Source organism: Primulina tabacum, chromosome 3, assembly GCF_025594145.1.
Source record: "Primulina tabacum isolate GXHZ01 chromosome 3, ASM2559414v2, whole genome shotgun sequence".
NCBI classification, from domain to species: domain Eukaryota; kingdom Viridiplantae; phylum Streptophyta; class Magnoliopsida; order Lamiales; family Gesneriaceae; genus Primulina; species Primulina tabacum.
The window spans coordinates 6584147-6601148 of NC_134552.1; the positions used below are offsets into that span (position 1 = coordinate 6584147).

General features: G+C 29.5%; 1 protein-coding gene across 2 annotated transcripts in view; it reads left to right on the top strand.

Annotated features, from left to right (window-relative positions):
• The window catches only part of LOC142538889 (transcription factor MYB114-like), a 73055-nt gene that overhangs the window by 54835 nt on the left and 1218 nt on the right, over nt 1-17002 (top strand). The window contains exons 2-3 of one of the 2 annotated variants that reach the window (XM_075644181.1): nt 15377-15466; nt 15839-15968. In XM_075644181.1, coding sequence (XP_075500296.1) covers nt 15377-15466; nt 15839-15968 — 220 coding nt within the window. Of the gene's footprint in view, nt 1-15342; nt 15467-15838; nt 15969-17002 lie in introns of those variants that run through there. The other variant, XM_075644182.1, reaches the window with a different exon arrangement.

Below are 17002 nucleotides of genomic sequence, written 5' to 3' on the forward strand. Positions count from 1 at the left end.
TTTAAGCAAAGTTGAATCTTACTCGACTATTCTATAAACCTGATTGTAGCTCTTTATTCGTGTATTTTTTGAGGGAAAAGAGTATTAAACATATGACTTGTAGTTATTTCTCTTAGCTTTGTATGAAATTGAAAATTATTTAATTTTAAGATCGTATGAGAGAGACATGTTCGAAATAATAAACTATGTACATATATGTTGGAAGTTTCCTCTGTACAACTATCGAACTAGCGCTTTCATGCATATTTTGCCCGTGAAATCGTGTGGAAGTATGCATATGCGATCACTAAAAATTTCACGTGCAATTCAATTGTTGTACTAAATTAAATAATTTTAGCGATAATTTGTGATATGGTGGGTAATTTTTCTATAAAGTTCCAGCTTGGCTTAAATTTTGAGTACCTAATTCCGTGTCTCGTTCCTTTCGTAATCGATAGATGTTTGGTATCTATTAAATTTTAAAATCTCAACTTACTTTTTATATTTAATAATTTTTTATGAACTTGGATTTCAACATCAGACCTGCACGAGACAAAAAAATATAACATGTTCATTTCTATTTCAATCATATATGATAGAAACAAGGTAACTCAAACTTTTAAATCTTATAGCAATTCAAATGTCATATTTCGACCGTTTTCTTAATAAGAGAAGTTATTATTTTCCAACAATCTCATCCCAATTAGACTTGTTAAATTGGTTTGAGTTCATTAGATTGGCCTGCACCACCATAAAATTGTGGCGGGCTGAGTTGAGGAAATCTCAACCCATTTGAGAGCGCGCCAAAAGTGTTGAGCTCGCTTAGGTTGCGGGCGGGCCGAGGCGGGGCAAGCATAATAGGATTTTTTACTTTTTAAAAAATTATATTTTTAAGTTTTTTTGAGATAGATATCTATAAGTTTCTTGGCTTATTTTGAATTAATTTTGTAATATTATTTTAATTTTTTCATATTTTGTTTGACTAATTAATTTTATATATTCTTAATTTCTTATTGTAATGTTTTTAAATATTGATTGAACTATTTGATTAAGGTTTAATTTTAATTTTCTTAGCATTCAAATGTTATTAGTATTTTTTATTTTAAAAAATTTTCTTAGCATTTTTCTCAATTTTTTAAATTTTGAAAATTTGACGGGCTAGTCCGCTTAACCTGCAGCCCTTGGCGGATTGGGCTAGGTTTGCAATTTAGTGACCCGCCAAAATGTTCTCCTTTCTATTTTAAAGTGGTCCGGCCGCATCTGGCTGCTTGACAATAGAACTTATGCAGATAACAACTGTTGAGTCTGATTTGAATATCCCGTTGCGTTCAAAAATTTGGAAAAGAAATTTAAGTGTTTACTTACCACTCTAAATAAATTTTCGATCCGAACATACTATTTTGTTATGATTGGTTAACAACACTGAAATTTTATTCTAGTCAATTGAGTTCTCAATAAGTCATTCTGTATAAGCTATACAAAAGTAGGCTTACTGAAACTGGTTGAACAAATGACTTAACAAAAAAATCAGTTGGGGTTTGCTGAATCGTAGCAAGGTAGGTGGCTATTCTGACATGTTCTGGATCGTCCTTTCTGACATGTTCTGATAGTTCGCGGAAACCTGACATTCTGTTAAGATTTAGTGAATGTTGGTATGGAAAGATTTATCTTCTATTTCAGCTAAATTTGATCATTAATCACTGATTATATTGATTTTTCAAAGAATGTATAGATTTGGACTGACAGATCAATTTAGATAGACGGTCAGTTGAGCTTCATCAATCAACCTTGAATCGGTTTGGCTATCAGTATTCTTCATATACTTTATCAGTTTGGTTTTGTAATCAGTTATGCTACTTACAAGACTTCTTATGAAAACTCAGTGTTTTTTCTTGAATTCAGTTTGGGTAGACTCAGTAGTTATCTGTTGGATCAGCAGCCTTGTTCAATCACCAAATCTTTAGGTTGAAGGAGAAACAATTTTTGACATTATATAGTTGAATTTTAAGTTGTAATTATTATACTTAGTTGAATTTCATGAAGTCATTAAAAATTAATTGATATTTTGAATATTTCTAGACTTTTGTAAAGTTTTTAAAAGTAAAGTTCGAATGTCACATGACATTTTAAAATTCTACAAAATCGTACTTTGAATACCATTAAATTTTAGAAAGAATATAAAAATATAAATCGAATATATCTAGACTTTTAAACTCCACAAATTCATTAAAATTCTATAGCAAATACACTCATATCAAAATAACTTATGATATCATTTGTTTAGAACTCACGGATGAGAAAACATGCATGATTAACCATTCATTAATTTACGGTTGCTAATGATTTATGGTTTCATTAATGATTATATATCAATTTGAGGTTGAGAATTTTAAATTCATAATAATAAATTTATTTGTTTGTTTATGTTAATCCATTTGACATGGATTTTAAATCTTCAGTGATATATTTCTAATAATTATAGTACAGATATGAGTCATCTCAAATCATCATCATTTATTCAAATGTCTCTTCAAAATCAATCTTCCAATCCAAATTCAACATGTAGTGTTTGAATCGAATGATTTGGACTTGTGAAAATGCATTGATTTCAATTTATTATATTGGAAAGTAAATTTGAAATTGAAGCAAAAATATATCTTTGAACAATGCAAGTGATTTCAATTTTTTTAATCTAATTTTGAGTCAAATAAATACAATGGATTTGAGAGGTTAACATGAAATCAAATCCTTCGATATCTTAATGCAACCTAAGTATTTAAAAAGTTTTGCAATTATTCAATAAATTTGAGAGGTGGATTTGAAAGATCAAGATGCCATATAGACACACACAATTTGTAAGAAAAAATTTATATGGCATCTTGATCTTTCAAATCCAAAGAAATTCTATAAATAGATCTCTTAATGTGTGAAGAAAAACACAATTGAGTAAATAGAAAATTTTATAAAGTGTGTAGTTTAATATATTTTGAGAGTTTGAGATTTTTACTTTTTACCGTAAATTTGTACTTTTAGCACGTTATCAGCACGATACTCTAAGGTTTGGTTCTCCATATTTTTCCAAGCTCCAAAACACAAGAAAAATGTAACAATATTCAAAAGCAAGATTATTTACTTTACTGTTTTTTTATTTTTATTGTATATATATTTAATGTATAATATCATGTTATTATATAAAATGAGTCTATGACACCTCATTATAATAACATGATGTGATTACACTGATTATATAATTTTATTGTGTTACCATTTAATTATTGTATATATATTTGAATAATATCATGTTATTGTATAAAAAGAGTCTATAACACCTCATAATAGGCATGCTTAACGGACCGGTTCGGACCGGAACCGACCCGGAACCGGTCCGTTAAGCCCGGACCCGGATCCGGATCCGGAATGAAAGAACCGGACCCGAAACCATATACAATTCATTGGTTTGTGGGTTGAACCGGTTCAGCATCCCGGGTCCGGTTTCAAACCGGTTCAGGACCGTATCCGGAACCGACCCGGAACCGGTCCCAAACCCGAATTCAAAAATTTTTAAAAATAAAAATAAAAGAAAATAGCCTTTTGGGCCAACGGCTGCAAATGCAGCCGTTGGGCTGAAAAATGCAGGCCAACGGCTACTGAAATCTGCAGTGTTTTTTTTTATCAATTTGGCCCCCAAAGTGCAAATATACAATCTTTTTTATAACCCCAAAATTCATCTATAAATACAAGTCATTTTTTACATTTCACATATCAATTTTCTCTCAACTTTTCATTTCTCTACAATCAATATCTTTCTTTGCTATCATATCTCCAAATATATTCAATAATTGTGTTATAATTTTATTTATAATCCGTATTATTTTTATTGTTATATATTTACTATTTCGCAATTTATTCATTTAAACAATTCGAATTTCAATGGCATCATCTTCAAATCGTCGTGGTGGTAGTGGCGAATACGCTCCCGACTTTGGTGAACATTTTGGCTACATCCCTGATTTTGATGAAGTTGAACCTGGCCACGAGGATGAAGAAGCCATGGAACTCCCCAACAAAGATGTAGGGACGCCATCGTCTAATCGAGCAAGCAACACAATCTCAACGAGCACGACGACAGCCCGTGCAAAGCGAAGCAAAGTTTGGGATCACTTTGATATTGAACAACAAGGTACGAATAACTCTTTTGCCGTTTGTAAAATTTGCAAAACGAGGTATTCTTACAAAACGGGTGGTGGTTCCGGTGGTACCGGAACTTTGAAAAAACATTTAGTTAAGGTACATAAACTTGACCCTGATATGCTACAACCATTCGGTAGGGAACCAATACAACAACAAATTAATCCTTTTAGTGCTAAAGCTTTTACAATTACAAAAGAAATTTCTGGGAAAGCCATCGTAAAGTTTGTTACCAAATGTTGTCAACCTTTTATAATAGCTGAACAAGAAGGTTTTGTTGAATTTACTAGTACTATTCAACCTGGTTTTCACAATATTTCTAGGCACACACTTAAGAAATATTGTTTTGATATTTACAAAGAATATAAAGAAACACTAAAATCGCATCTTTCAAATATTTCTTGTAGAGTTAGTTTGACAACTGATATTTGGACTAATTTAAAATATGAATCATATCTTGTTGTTACATGTCATTGGATTGACGAAACTTGGACTATGCAAAAAAGAATTTTAGCGCTAGATCATTTAGAATCGTCTCACAACGCATACACTATCGCTAGATATGTTTTAAATGTTGTTAAGATTTATGGCATACAAAATAAAATAATGTCGATAACTTTAGATAATGCGAGTGCCAATACTCTTGCAATTAAATATCTTAAAGATTCACTAAAACCAATTTTAGAAGGTAATTTGCTTCATGTTAGATGTGCGTGTCATATTATCAACTTATGTGTTAAATGTGCATGTGATGAACAAATGTCCACTGTAATAGAAAAATTCAAATTATGTGGGAAATTATTACGTGAAAGAAGATATGGATGTGACTGGAAAACACTAGTCGAATCAATCGGAATTAAATTTAAAAAATTTCCTCTTCCTATTGAAACTAGATGGAATTCTTTATATCACTTGCTTCATACTTTATTACGTTTTCAAGATTTAGTTACTCCATATTATAATAATATTACAACACAAGCTTTAATACTAGCAGACGATGATTGGAATATTTTGAGTAAATGTGTTTCTTTGTTAGAAATTTTTAAAGAAGCAACCGAAAAATTTTCTGGCATTAACTACCCTACTTCAACCATGTTTCTATCTTTGCTTTTCAATATGTTTTATAAATTTATTGAATATCGCGATGATTCTGTTATGCGTTATTTTGTTTCAAATATGGAAAACAAATTTTTAAAATATTGGGAAACTATCCCAATTGTGCATGGTTTAGCAACATTACTTGATCCTACTCAAAATCAAGGAGGATTAGACGTGTTTTTTTGAATATTATGCTAAATTTCTTAAGAAGAATGTTGACGATCAAAAGAATTCAATCATGCATTCTCTCCAAGAATTGTTTGATTTGTATGCTAGTGAACAATGTGATGAACCGAGTGCGCAGCCGGAGGAGATGCCGACATATAAGAGCAAAAGTGGAGCACTAAACTTCTTTCAAAGTTTGAAACGACAAAAGTTCAAAGGAAAATCGGTGACAACAACCAATTACAATGAGATCCAAATTTATCTAAGTCAATATATTGAGACTACAGATAATTTCGATGTTCTTGATTGGTGGAAAGTAAATTCTAAACTTTATCCAGTGTTATCTGCAATTGCAAGAGATGTCCTACCCATTCAAAGTTCAAGTGTTGCTTCCGAATCAGCATTTTCAGTATGTGGAAGGATCATTGGTGACCAAAGAACTAATTTAAAGCCAGAAACACTTTCCATGCTCACGTGCCTACAAGATTGGTTTGCGGCAGAAAAAAAGAATAGGACCTCTGGCGCGATCGACGAATTCCAAAGCTCAAGTTCCGACGAAGATCCAGAATATTCCAAATATATTTTAATAAATCGTGATGAATTTTAGATGTTCAATTATAAAAATAAATGTTTAAGTTATTCTGTTATATTTTTTTTATGTAATCACAATTATTTGAAATCAAAATACTAAATAAAAAATTGTCCATTAATATTACTAATTTTAATTATATAGTAAAATATAATAAATTAAAGTTCGGAATCGGTTTAAACCGAACCGGAACCGGTTTATTCGAAGCCGAACCGGTCTTGGTTTGGATTGGTTCCAAGTTTTTCAACTTGGAACCGGAACCGGTTCGGAACCGGTTCCTAACCGGTTCGGACCGGTTTCGAACTCACCGAACCCAGAACCGGTGGGAACCGGTCCAAAACCGGTCTGGTGGAACCGATAAGCATGCCTGCCTCATAATAACGTGATGTGACTATTTCACTATTTATATATTTTTATTGTGTTATATAATAATTATATATATATCTATATATATAAAAGTCGAGTTTTTGCCAAAAATAATAATTTTCCGTCAAAATGTCATTTCTAAAAAAGGAAAGATATATCGTAAATATTGAAATATATGTACTTCAATAAATGATAGCTTCATTTATTGTTTGCATTGATTATATCAATTCATTTAGTTAAAATATGAATTTAATTTATTTTTATATTATTTCAAATATAATTTATGTATTATGTGTTTTTTATTTTTTTATTTAAATTGAAACTAATCTCTATTGAAAACATAAACTCCATCAAAATTTTTGCATTGATTATATCAATCAATTTAATTTTTGATATGATTTTGTGTTACTATGATATATTTAATTTTTATTACAAATTGTACGTATAAATAAATTTTAAATACAAATGATTGCAATGTTCAGCATCACTCATCTATATATATATATACAGAGTTTTTGCAAAAATAATAATTTTCAGTCAAAATTTTATTTCTAAAAAAAGATAGATATATCACGAATATTGACATATGTGTACTGCAATAAATGATTACTTCAATTATTTTTGGTATTGATTATATCAATTCATTTAATTCAATTTTGAATTTAATTAATTTTTATATTAAATCAAATGTAATTTATGTATTATATGTTTTTTATTTTTTATTCAAACTGAAACTAAACTCTATTGAAAACATAAACTATATTAAAATTTTTGCATTGATTATATCAATCAATTTAATTAAAAACTGTATAAATAAATTTAAAATACAAATGATTGCAATGTTCAGTATCACTCATGAGGTAAATCATTCAAAAATATATTTTGTTATTTTTAGTAATTCATGCCCAAATTACTTGCTAAAAAAGAAATACAATATTTAATTAGTTTATTTAATTTTTCTAAAAATAAAATTGGTTGAGTATTAAAAGTTATCACTACAACAAGGTTTTTCAATCGACATTAAATTACCATTTAATAATCATAAATTTTTGATCCCAAATGCATATTATTTCGAGATCACCTTAATTTGAAAGAATTAATGTATTGTAATTTTCTTCCAAAACCATATGTATATTGTATATTTTAAATTGTCTTCTTAAAAATTCAAATAAGAGACCCCAAGAAAATAAAAAGAGATAGATTCAAAAGGGTTTCAAATGGACATTAAATTACTCTCAATAAACATGTATATTACCCCCAATAATCAGAAATGTTGACACACAATGCACGCAATTCAAGATTTCCATAATTTCAAAGAGTAGATGTATGATATAATTCTGCCAAAAGTATCCAATGTATAATTTTTGTCCCTTGGGATGTCTTATTTGAATTTTATTTGAATTTTAAAGTATAAATAATGCAATATTTCATATTATATTAGAAACCAATTTTATTCTATTTATCTTACTAAATTTATCTACTCCAAAATTGAATTCTGAAATGACTAATCTTTTCAGCACCATATCTGAGTTGAATCCTTCCAAGATGTAATGTTCGTTTAAATTTATATTTGTTTGTTGTTATGAACTACCTACATATGGAAACAACGAGACATTAAGTTTGAAATCCGACTTTCATGATCGAGAAGTAAAAAATATTATTCTTCTATTTGTGCAAAATTTTAATTATTGCGTATTTACTAATGTGATAATTTTCTTCTATATTACAAAGTTCACGGATACATGATAATATAAAATGTCCCGTAATGGAAATGATTAAACCAATTCTAAAGAAAGTATGCATTTATTAGGAGACACCTTATAAAATTTATTGGAATTGTTTTGGAATACACATAGTAAATGTTAATAAAATAACTTTTGTGGTTTCTACATAATTTATTTATAATCGCATATTTCATTTTTCTTTAGGAATAATAGGATGTTGTGTATCTCATGAAAAGATTTTGTAGATAAAATCACAAACCATTTGGATAAAGATATTGATGAAACAATTATTGTTATCATTCAAATGTGTCAAACACGTGTCATGTCACAAATTTATTTGTGAATGTGGATTTAGATGAAATTATTAAATTTTAAAAAAAGTATTTCTCATTAATTTTATTGAATTTGATTTAAAAATATTTTTTATCACATGTTAAAAAATAATAATATATAGCTTCTCAAAAACTAAATAATTAAATATGTATTAAGGTTGTGGTCGACATCAATACACTAAATACGATAAGTATCATGTCATTGCCTTAGACTAACAAAATCTAAAATTTTGATATATGATAGTGATTATTAGCCAAAAAAATTAATCGACATGCATTGTATTTAAGAAAGTTTTTTAAAATTAGCGAAAAAATAGTTTTTATAATTAAATTATTTCAATTTAAATGTCTATTCATTTTTCACTAATTTTTAATAATATCATCACGTGCATCGCACGTGTTAAATACTAGTTTGTATAATATCACAGTATTATATAAAAGGAGTCACTGACACCTCATTATAATATTGTGATATGATATACATAATTATTTAAAATTTTGATATATGATAGTGATTATTAGCCAAAAAAATTAATCGACATGCATTGTATTTAAGAAAGTTTTTTAAAATTAGCGAAAAAATAGTTTTTATAATTAAATTATTTCAATTTAAATGTCTATTCATTTTTCACTAATTTTTAATAATATCATCACGTGCATCGCACGTGTTAAATACTAGTTTGTATAATATCACAGTATTATATAAAAGGAGTCACTGACACCTCATTATAATATTGTGATATGATATACATAATTATTTAAACATGATTAACATTATATACATCATATTATTACCATAAAATTTACATATACATACATTTATTTTTTAAGATTTTGTAATGGTCATAAAAGGCTAGTTTTTACCCTATAAATATGACTTCACAAATACATTCAATCACTCCAAATTTATTCTTCCTTCCTAAAAAATTTTTTTCATCAAAATTTTCGAAGAAGAAGAAGATGGCTCTTTCAAAGTTATTTTGTATAATTGTTTTGGTTATTATACTCACTAGTCTTGTATTTATCGGAGAATATCCGCATCGCGTTTTTTCTTTATTTCTAAGAATGCTTGTACTTATAATTTATCCATTACTTTTTATTATCATATTAATAAATTTAGATCTTAACTAATAAAATGCATTGTTATTTTTCAAGTACCACCATGTCAAATTTGGCAAAGCTCGAATTTGTTGCGCTCGATATTACAGGAAAAAATTATATGCCATGGACTCTTGATGTAGAAATGCATATTGAGTCATTGGGTTTAAGCGAGATCATTAAAGAAAATGATATTTCTTCATCACAAGAAAAAACAAAAGCTATAATATTTTTGCGTCGACATCTTGATGAAGGTTTAAAATATGAATGTCTTATCGAAAAAGATCACATGGTTCTGTGGAAAGAATTAAAAGAAAGATTTGAAAATATAAGGGAAGTTATACTTCCGACTGCCCGTGATAAATGAAATATGTTGAGATTTCAAGATTTTAAGAAATTCAGTGATTACAATTCGGCGATGTATCGAATAATCTCGCAATTAAAATTTTGTGGACATGAGGTTACGAAATCAGAAATGCTTGAAAAAATATTTTCCATGTTTCACGCATCAAATATAACTCTACAGTAATAATATAGAGTGCGTGGATTTGCGAGATATTCTGAACTTATCACTTGTCTTCTTGTGGCGGAAAAGAACAACGAACTGCTAATGAGAAATCCTCAGTCCTGACCCACTGGATCAACATCATTTCCAGAAGTAAATGATGTAAGTAAAAATGAATTTAATCCTGGAAACCAAAATCAAATTCAGAGACAAGGTTTTGGTCGAGGTCGTGGTCGTGGTCGTGGACATGGACGTGGACGTGGACGTGGTCGTGGAAGTGGTTGTGGTCGCAACCGTAGTTTTGAAAACAATCAAGATAGTTATTTATATAACTCATCTCAAAAGGACATCACGTATCACCCATTGAAAAGGCATAACGAGAATATGAGTGTTAATGAAAATCACTCAAAACGATTTGAAAGTTCTTGTTTTATATGCGGCACTCCAGGAGATTGGTCTCGTATTTGTCGAGCCCCCGAGCACCTTTGTAAACTCTATAAAGAATCGATAAAGAGGAAAGAAAAAGAGACCAACTTCACTGAACATAGTGGTCGTTTGAGTGATTCAACTCATTTTGATGCTGCAGATTTTTTGAATGATTTCTCTGGAAATGATCAATATGTTGGTGGAATAGAAATAAAAAATATTGATGCTGCAGATTTTCTCAACTATTTCTCTGAAAATGAACAATATATTGGTGGAATATAAATGTAAAATAATTTATTTTTCATGTACTCATATGATAATGTTTTATTGTAAAATTATGATATGTGTTATATTTTTCAATAAATTACATATGTATTGTTAGTAATTTTTTTCATTGCATATTTTTTTTGAAGTTCAAAAATGAAAATTGCTATGAACAAAGCTAAACAAGGAACTAATTTCATGAAAGTTTGCTTACCTAATAGTGGTACAACACATACTATTCTCCGAGATAAAAGATATTTCTTGGAACTAAAACCAATAAAAATAATGGTGAATACAATATCAGATCTTGTAGACTTGATAAAAGGTTGTGGTAAAGCACATTTTTTGTTACCTAATGGTACAAAAATTTTGATAAATGATGCTTTGTATTCACCACAATCGAAAAGAAATTTGTTGAGTTTTAATGACATATAGTCTCATGGGTATGATACTCAGACAATAAATGAAGGAAATGAGAAATATATGTGTCTTACCTCATATAAATCAGGAAATAAATATGTAGTTGAAAAACTATCAATGCTCCCTACTTGATTGCATTATACATATATAAGTCCAATTAAATCAAACATGGTAGTTGATAATTCTTCAATATATTTAGGACATCCTGGTTTAACAATTATGCGAAGAATTATAGAAATACACATGGTCATCCGCTGAAAAACAAGAAGATCTTTCAAAATAATAAGTTTCAATGTAAAGCATGTTCTTTTGGAAAACTTATTATAAGACCATCACTAGCTAAAATCCAAACCGAATCACCCATGTTTCTTGAACGTATTCAGGGTGATATTTGTGGGCCAATTCATCCACCATGTGGACCATTTAGATATTTTATGGTATTAATCGATGCCTCCAGCAAATGGTCACATGTATGTTTATTATCAACTCGGATTGTGGCATTTGCAAGATTACTTGCTCAAATAATAAAATTTTGAAATCAATTTCCCGATCATACAATCAAGAAAATTAGACTTGATAATGCTGGTGAATTTACTTCCTAGAATTTCAATGATTATTGTATATCAATGGGAATCACTGTTGAGCATCATGTTGCTCATGTATATACACAAAATGGATTAGCTGAATCATTGATTAAACGTCTACAACTGATTGCTAGACCAATTATTATGAAAACAAAACTCCATGTTTCTATATGTGGACATGCAATTTTACATGCTGCTGTGTTAATTCGCATCAGACCAAGTGCATATCATAAATACTCTCCATTGCAGCTTGCATTTGGTAAAGAACCAGACATTTCTCATTTGAGAATTTTTGGATGTATGATATATGTGTCTATTGCACCGCCTCAACGAACAAAAATGAGACATCAAAGAAAGATCGAAATTTATGTTGGTTATGATAGTCCATCAATAATTCGATATCTTGAACCTCAGACAGGCGACGTGTTTACATCACGTTTTGCTGATTGTCATTTTAATGAGGAAATCTTCCCAATGTTAGGAGGAGAAAAGAAATATCGAAAATAAAATTATATGGTATACATCATCATTGTTACATCTGGATCCAAGAACTAAACAATCTGAAAAAGATGTACAGCAAATTGTGCACTTGTAAAGAATAGCAAATCAAATACCAGATGCATTTGCAGACACAAAATGGGTAACTAAATCATATATACATGCTGTAAATGCCCCTGCTCGAATTGAAATTCCAAAGAAACAAATTGAAGACAGTTATGATGTCATTAAACGCCTAAAACATGGAAGGCCAATCAGTTCCAAAGATAAAAATCCCCGAAAAAGAAAAAGTATAGAGAAAGACGATGATCACAAAATAGAAAATGATATTCCGGCAGAAATACATGCTGATGAAAATGTTCCTTCAGAACCACAAACTGATGAAAATCGTGAAATCTCTATCAATTATATTAATACTGGAAAAATATGGAACCGAAAAGATATAAAAGAAATTGATGAGATATTTTCTTACAATGTGGCATTTGACATCATAAATGATAATGAAAATAATAAACCAAAATAATTTGGTGAATGTAAAAATCGTCAAGAATAGATAAAATGGAAAGACGTCATCCAGATTGAATTGGATTCGTTAAATAAACGTAACGTTTTGGGCCTATAATCCTAACACCTGAAGGTGTAAAACCTGTTGGATACAAATGGGTTTTTATTCGAAAACGAAATGAGAAAAATGAAATAGTAAGATATAAAGCTCGACTTGTTGCATAAGGTTTTCTCAAAGGCCTGGAATTGATTATGAAGAAACGTATTCTCCTGTTATAGATTCAATTACGTTTCGGTATTTGATTAGTTTGGCGGTATTTGAAAAATTAGAAATGCGTCTTATGGATGTTGTCACAGCTTACTTATACGGATCACATGATAGCAATATATATATACATACATATATATATATATATATATATATATATATATATATATATATATATATATATATATGAAAATCCCTGAAGAATTTAAGATGCCTGAAGCACAAAGTTCAAAACCGAGATAATGTTATTATGTGAAATTGCAAAGATCATTATATGGGTTAAAGCAATCCGACCGAATGTGGTATAATCGACTAAGTGAACACTTAATGAAAAAGGGATATGTAAACAATTCAATATGCCTTTGTGTGTTCATTAAGAAAACAACATCCGGATGTGTAATTATTGTTGTATATGTTGATGATTTAAACATCATCGGAACGAATAAGGAAATTCAAGAAATTGTATCGTACTTGAAGAAAGAATTTGAAATGAATGACCTCGGAAAAACAAAGTATTGTCTGGGTTTGCAAATTGAACATAGAGAATGTGGAATATTTGTTCACCAGTCAAATTATACAGAAAAGGTCCTTAAAGGTTTTAATATGGATAAATCAAACCCTTTAAGTACTCTAATGGTTGTTAGATCATTAAACATAGAAATTGATCCATTCCGTCCATGTGAAGATGATGAAGTTATTCTTTGTCCAGAAATGCCATATCTAAGTGCTATCGGTGCCCTTGTGTATCTTGCAAATTGTACAAGACCTGATATATCTTTTGTTGTAAATTTATTGGCAAGATTTAGTTCATATCCAACAAAAAAACACTGAAACGTAATTAAACATATATTCCGTTATCTACGAGGAACGACAGACTTGGGACTTTTGTATTCAAAAGATACCAATCAAAGTATAATTGGTTATGCTGATGCTGAGTATTTATCTGACCCACACTAGGCACGTTCCCAAACCGGATATGTATTTACTCGTGGAGGCACTGCAATTTCTTGACGATCACAGAAACAAACACTTGTAACAACTTCATCAAATCACGACGAGATTATTGCACTACATGAAGCAAGCCGTGAATGTGTGTGGCTAAAATCAATGACTGAACATATTCAAATCTCATGCGGATTTTCATTCGACAAGAAGCCTGTGATACTATATGGAGATAATGTTGCATGTGTTGCTCAAATGAAAGAATGATACATAAAAAGCGACAGAACTAAACATATTTCCCTTAAGTTCTTCGCATTCACCCAAGAGCTTGAGGATAATAAAGATATTGATATTCGTTACATCCAATCAAGTAAAAACTCATCAGATCTCTTCACAAAGACACTTCTTGCGACAATTTTTAGAAAGCATATATATAACATTGGGATGCGCAATCTACGAAATTTATGAAGAATCTTTCGTGTTAACATGAGGGGGAGTTTACGTGACTGCACTCTTTTTTCCTTACTATGCTTTTTATCCCAATGGATTTTTTCTAGTAAGGTTTTTAACGAGGTAGTATAAAACACGTAATGAAGACAATCATTTTATCATGATCACCATCACAAGGGGGAGTGTTAAAAAATAAGAAAGTTGAATGTTGAAAATAAGAGTTGTAAATATTGAAAATTAGTGTGTGGTGATGTATTTATTTTTGGATTATTTCCAAAGAAATTCTATAAATAAATCTCTCAATGTGTGAAGAAAAACACAATTGAATAGAGAGAAAATTTTATAAAGTGTGTAGTTTAATATATTTTGAGAGTTTGAGATTTTTACTTTTTACCGTAAATTTTTACTTTTAACATATATATATATATATATATATCAACAACTTTGTTTATTTTATACTTCATTGAATGAGTAGATTTTTGTGTGACAGGTCGATTTAGTCCATATATGTGGTGAAAAATAAATATAAAAAATTATATTTTTTTAATGGGTAGACCGAGATGATTAAAATCAATCTTATAAAATCGATTTGTGAGATCGTCTCGAAAAAATTTTATGTGTTTTTAATAAATAAAACACATGCCACCACTTTACTTCTATGAAAAATATCGGAAAAGAATATGGGTTGTGGGGAAGATCTAATAATTTAGACTGGTCAATAACCCAAGTGTGGTGGCAAATGATGCACGTCTGATTTATGGCTCTGACAATCAAGTACCGCATGCATATAAATAGGCGTCGATGGGAATTTATCATCAATAATTTCCCCATTCATTCGTTTAATTATATTGTTAGATTAAGGGGAATCTTCTTTTTTTCCACAACACGCTAGGAAATATCAAAATAATAATAGTAATAATAATCGAACTTTATATTATTGAAATGGAAAGGGCCAATTCTTTAGGAGTTAGAAAAGGCGCATGGTCTAAAGAAGAAGATGTTCTATTGAAGAATTGTGTGGAAAAATATGGAGAAGGGAAGTGGCATCTCGTCCCACTTAGAACAGGTAATTCACACACAAATATACTAAATTCTAAACATTCTTCATTACCTTTTTTTCCCTGGGGAATTAAACTGCTGAAGTTTTATGATTTCTGGCTCTAAATTATTGATAGTTAAGATTTTTTTGCCACTTTCCACAATGACATCAAGATTGAGAGAAAGACAAAATCAAGTTCTCTTGATCATTTAGAATCATTTTCACTCGACCCACAATAGAAAAAAGGGTCTTTTTGTTTTCTTGATCACTTTGTCTAGCTAGTCTCAGACCCGTACGAGTATTAAAACAAAATAGCCACGAAAATGATTAAGATCTTTTGATTATACACGATTGATCGTATCGATCTCGGATTAGTTTTTAATTGAGTACAATTTTCAGGGTTAAACCGATGTCGGAAGAGTTGCAGGCTGAGATGGCTGAACTATCTTAGACCAAATATCACAAGAGGCAAGTTTACAAAAGACGAGGTTGATCTCTTGATCAGAATGCATAAATTATTAGGCAACAGGCAAGTTCTCTATACTCGGCTATAATGTTGGTTATATATATATATATATATATATATATATATATATATATATTTCCCTCATAGTTGTGAACATCTTGAATCACTAGCATATACAATATCACTTAAAATTTATATTTTGATAAATTATTCCATAAAATATTTAGATTTAGAAATATACGTAGGTCGCCGTGAAAATTCTAAACGGAATAAAACCCGCTAAAAAATATTAATAGGCAAATATATACTTGATCCCGTAATGCACACCAAATAACACTACAAGAAATTTCCTAATCAACAACACACATACGACAACGGTTTTGCATTAATCCGTCGCTAATTTTATTTACGACGGTTTTCAAAAACAGTCGTAAATTGTAGCTACAACAACGGTGCAAAACCGTTGTCTTTGAGCGAATCATTTAACCACAGGGGTTTTAACAACGGTTTTTCAGGACATATGCAACGGTTTTTCACCGTTGTCGTATGTCTTTTTTCTTGTAGAAACACGATTTATAAGTTTGTATATTGCATGTGTTAATTAGAGCTAGATAAAAATGGTGAGTTTTTGTCTTAATGATTCTTTAATTCAACTGTTACTCTTTATTATTCAAATAAGAGATAATTATACATAACTTTTGCATTCTAAAATTTAAGTGTGTTCTATAAATAAGTTTGATCCGACCAACTTTTATTTTATAATTTAGAACGATTATATAAAAAACATGAATCTCAAAAACTAATTAATATCTAGTCTTTAACTAGCAAACTTTCAATAATAAATTCTTGTATCAGCAATTATGTGACTCTTAAAAGTTAAACTAGGCACGCGATGCATGTATGTATATATATATATTTGTTAAATAACTTCTATGTAAAAAATCTATAGATTATATTAAAATTAAATTTTAGAAATTAATCTTATAAGATTTTTTAATAATTTATCGGAATATTTATTTAGATATGATGCTTTTTGTTGTTTTGGAATTTATAAATTTTTTAAAACAAATTTTGTTCTAAAATGATACGATTTTTAA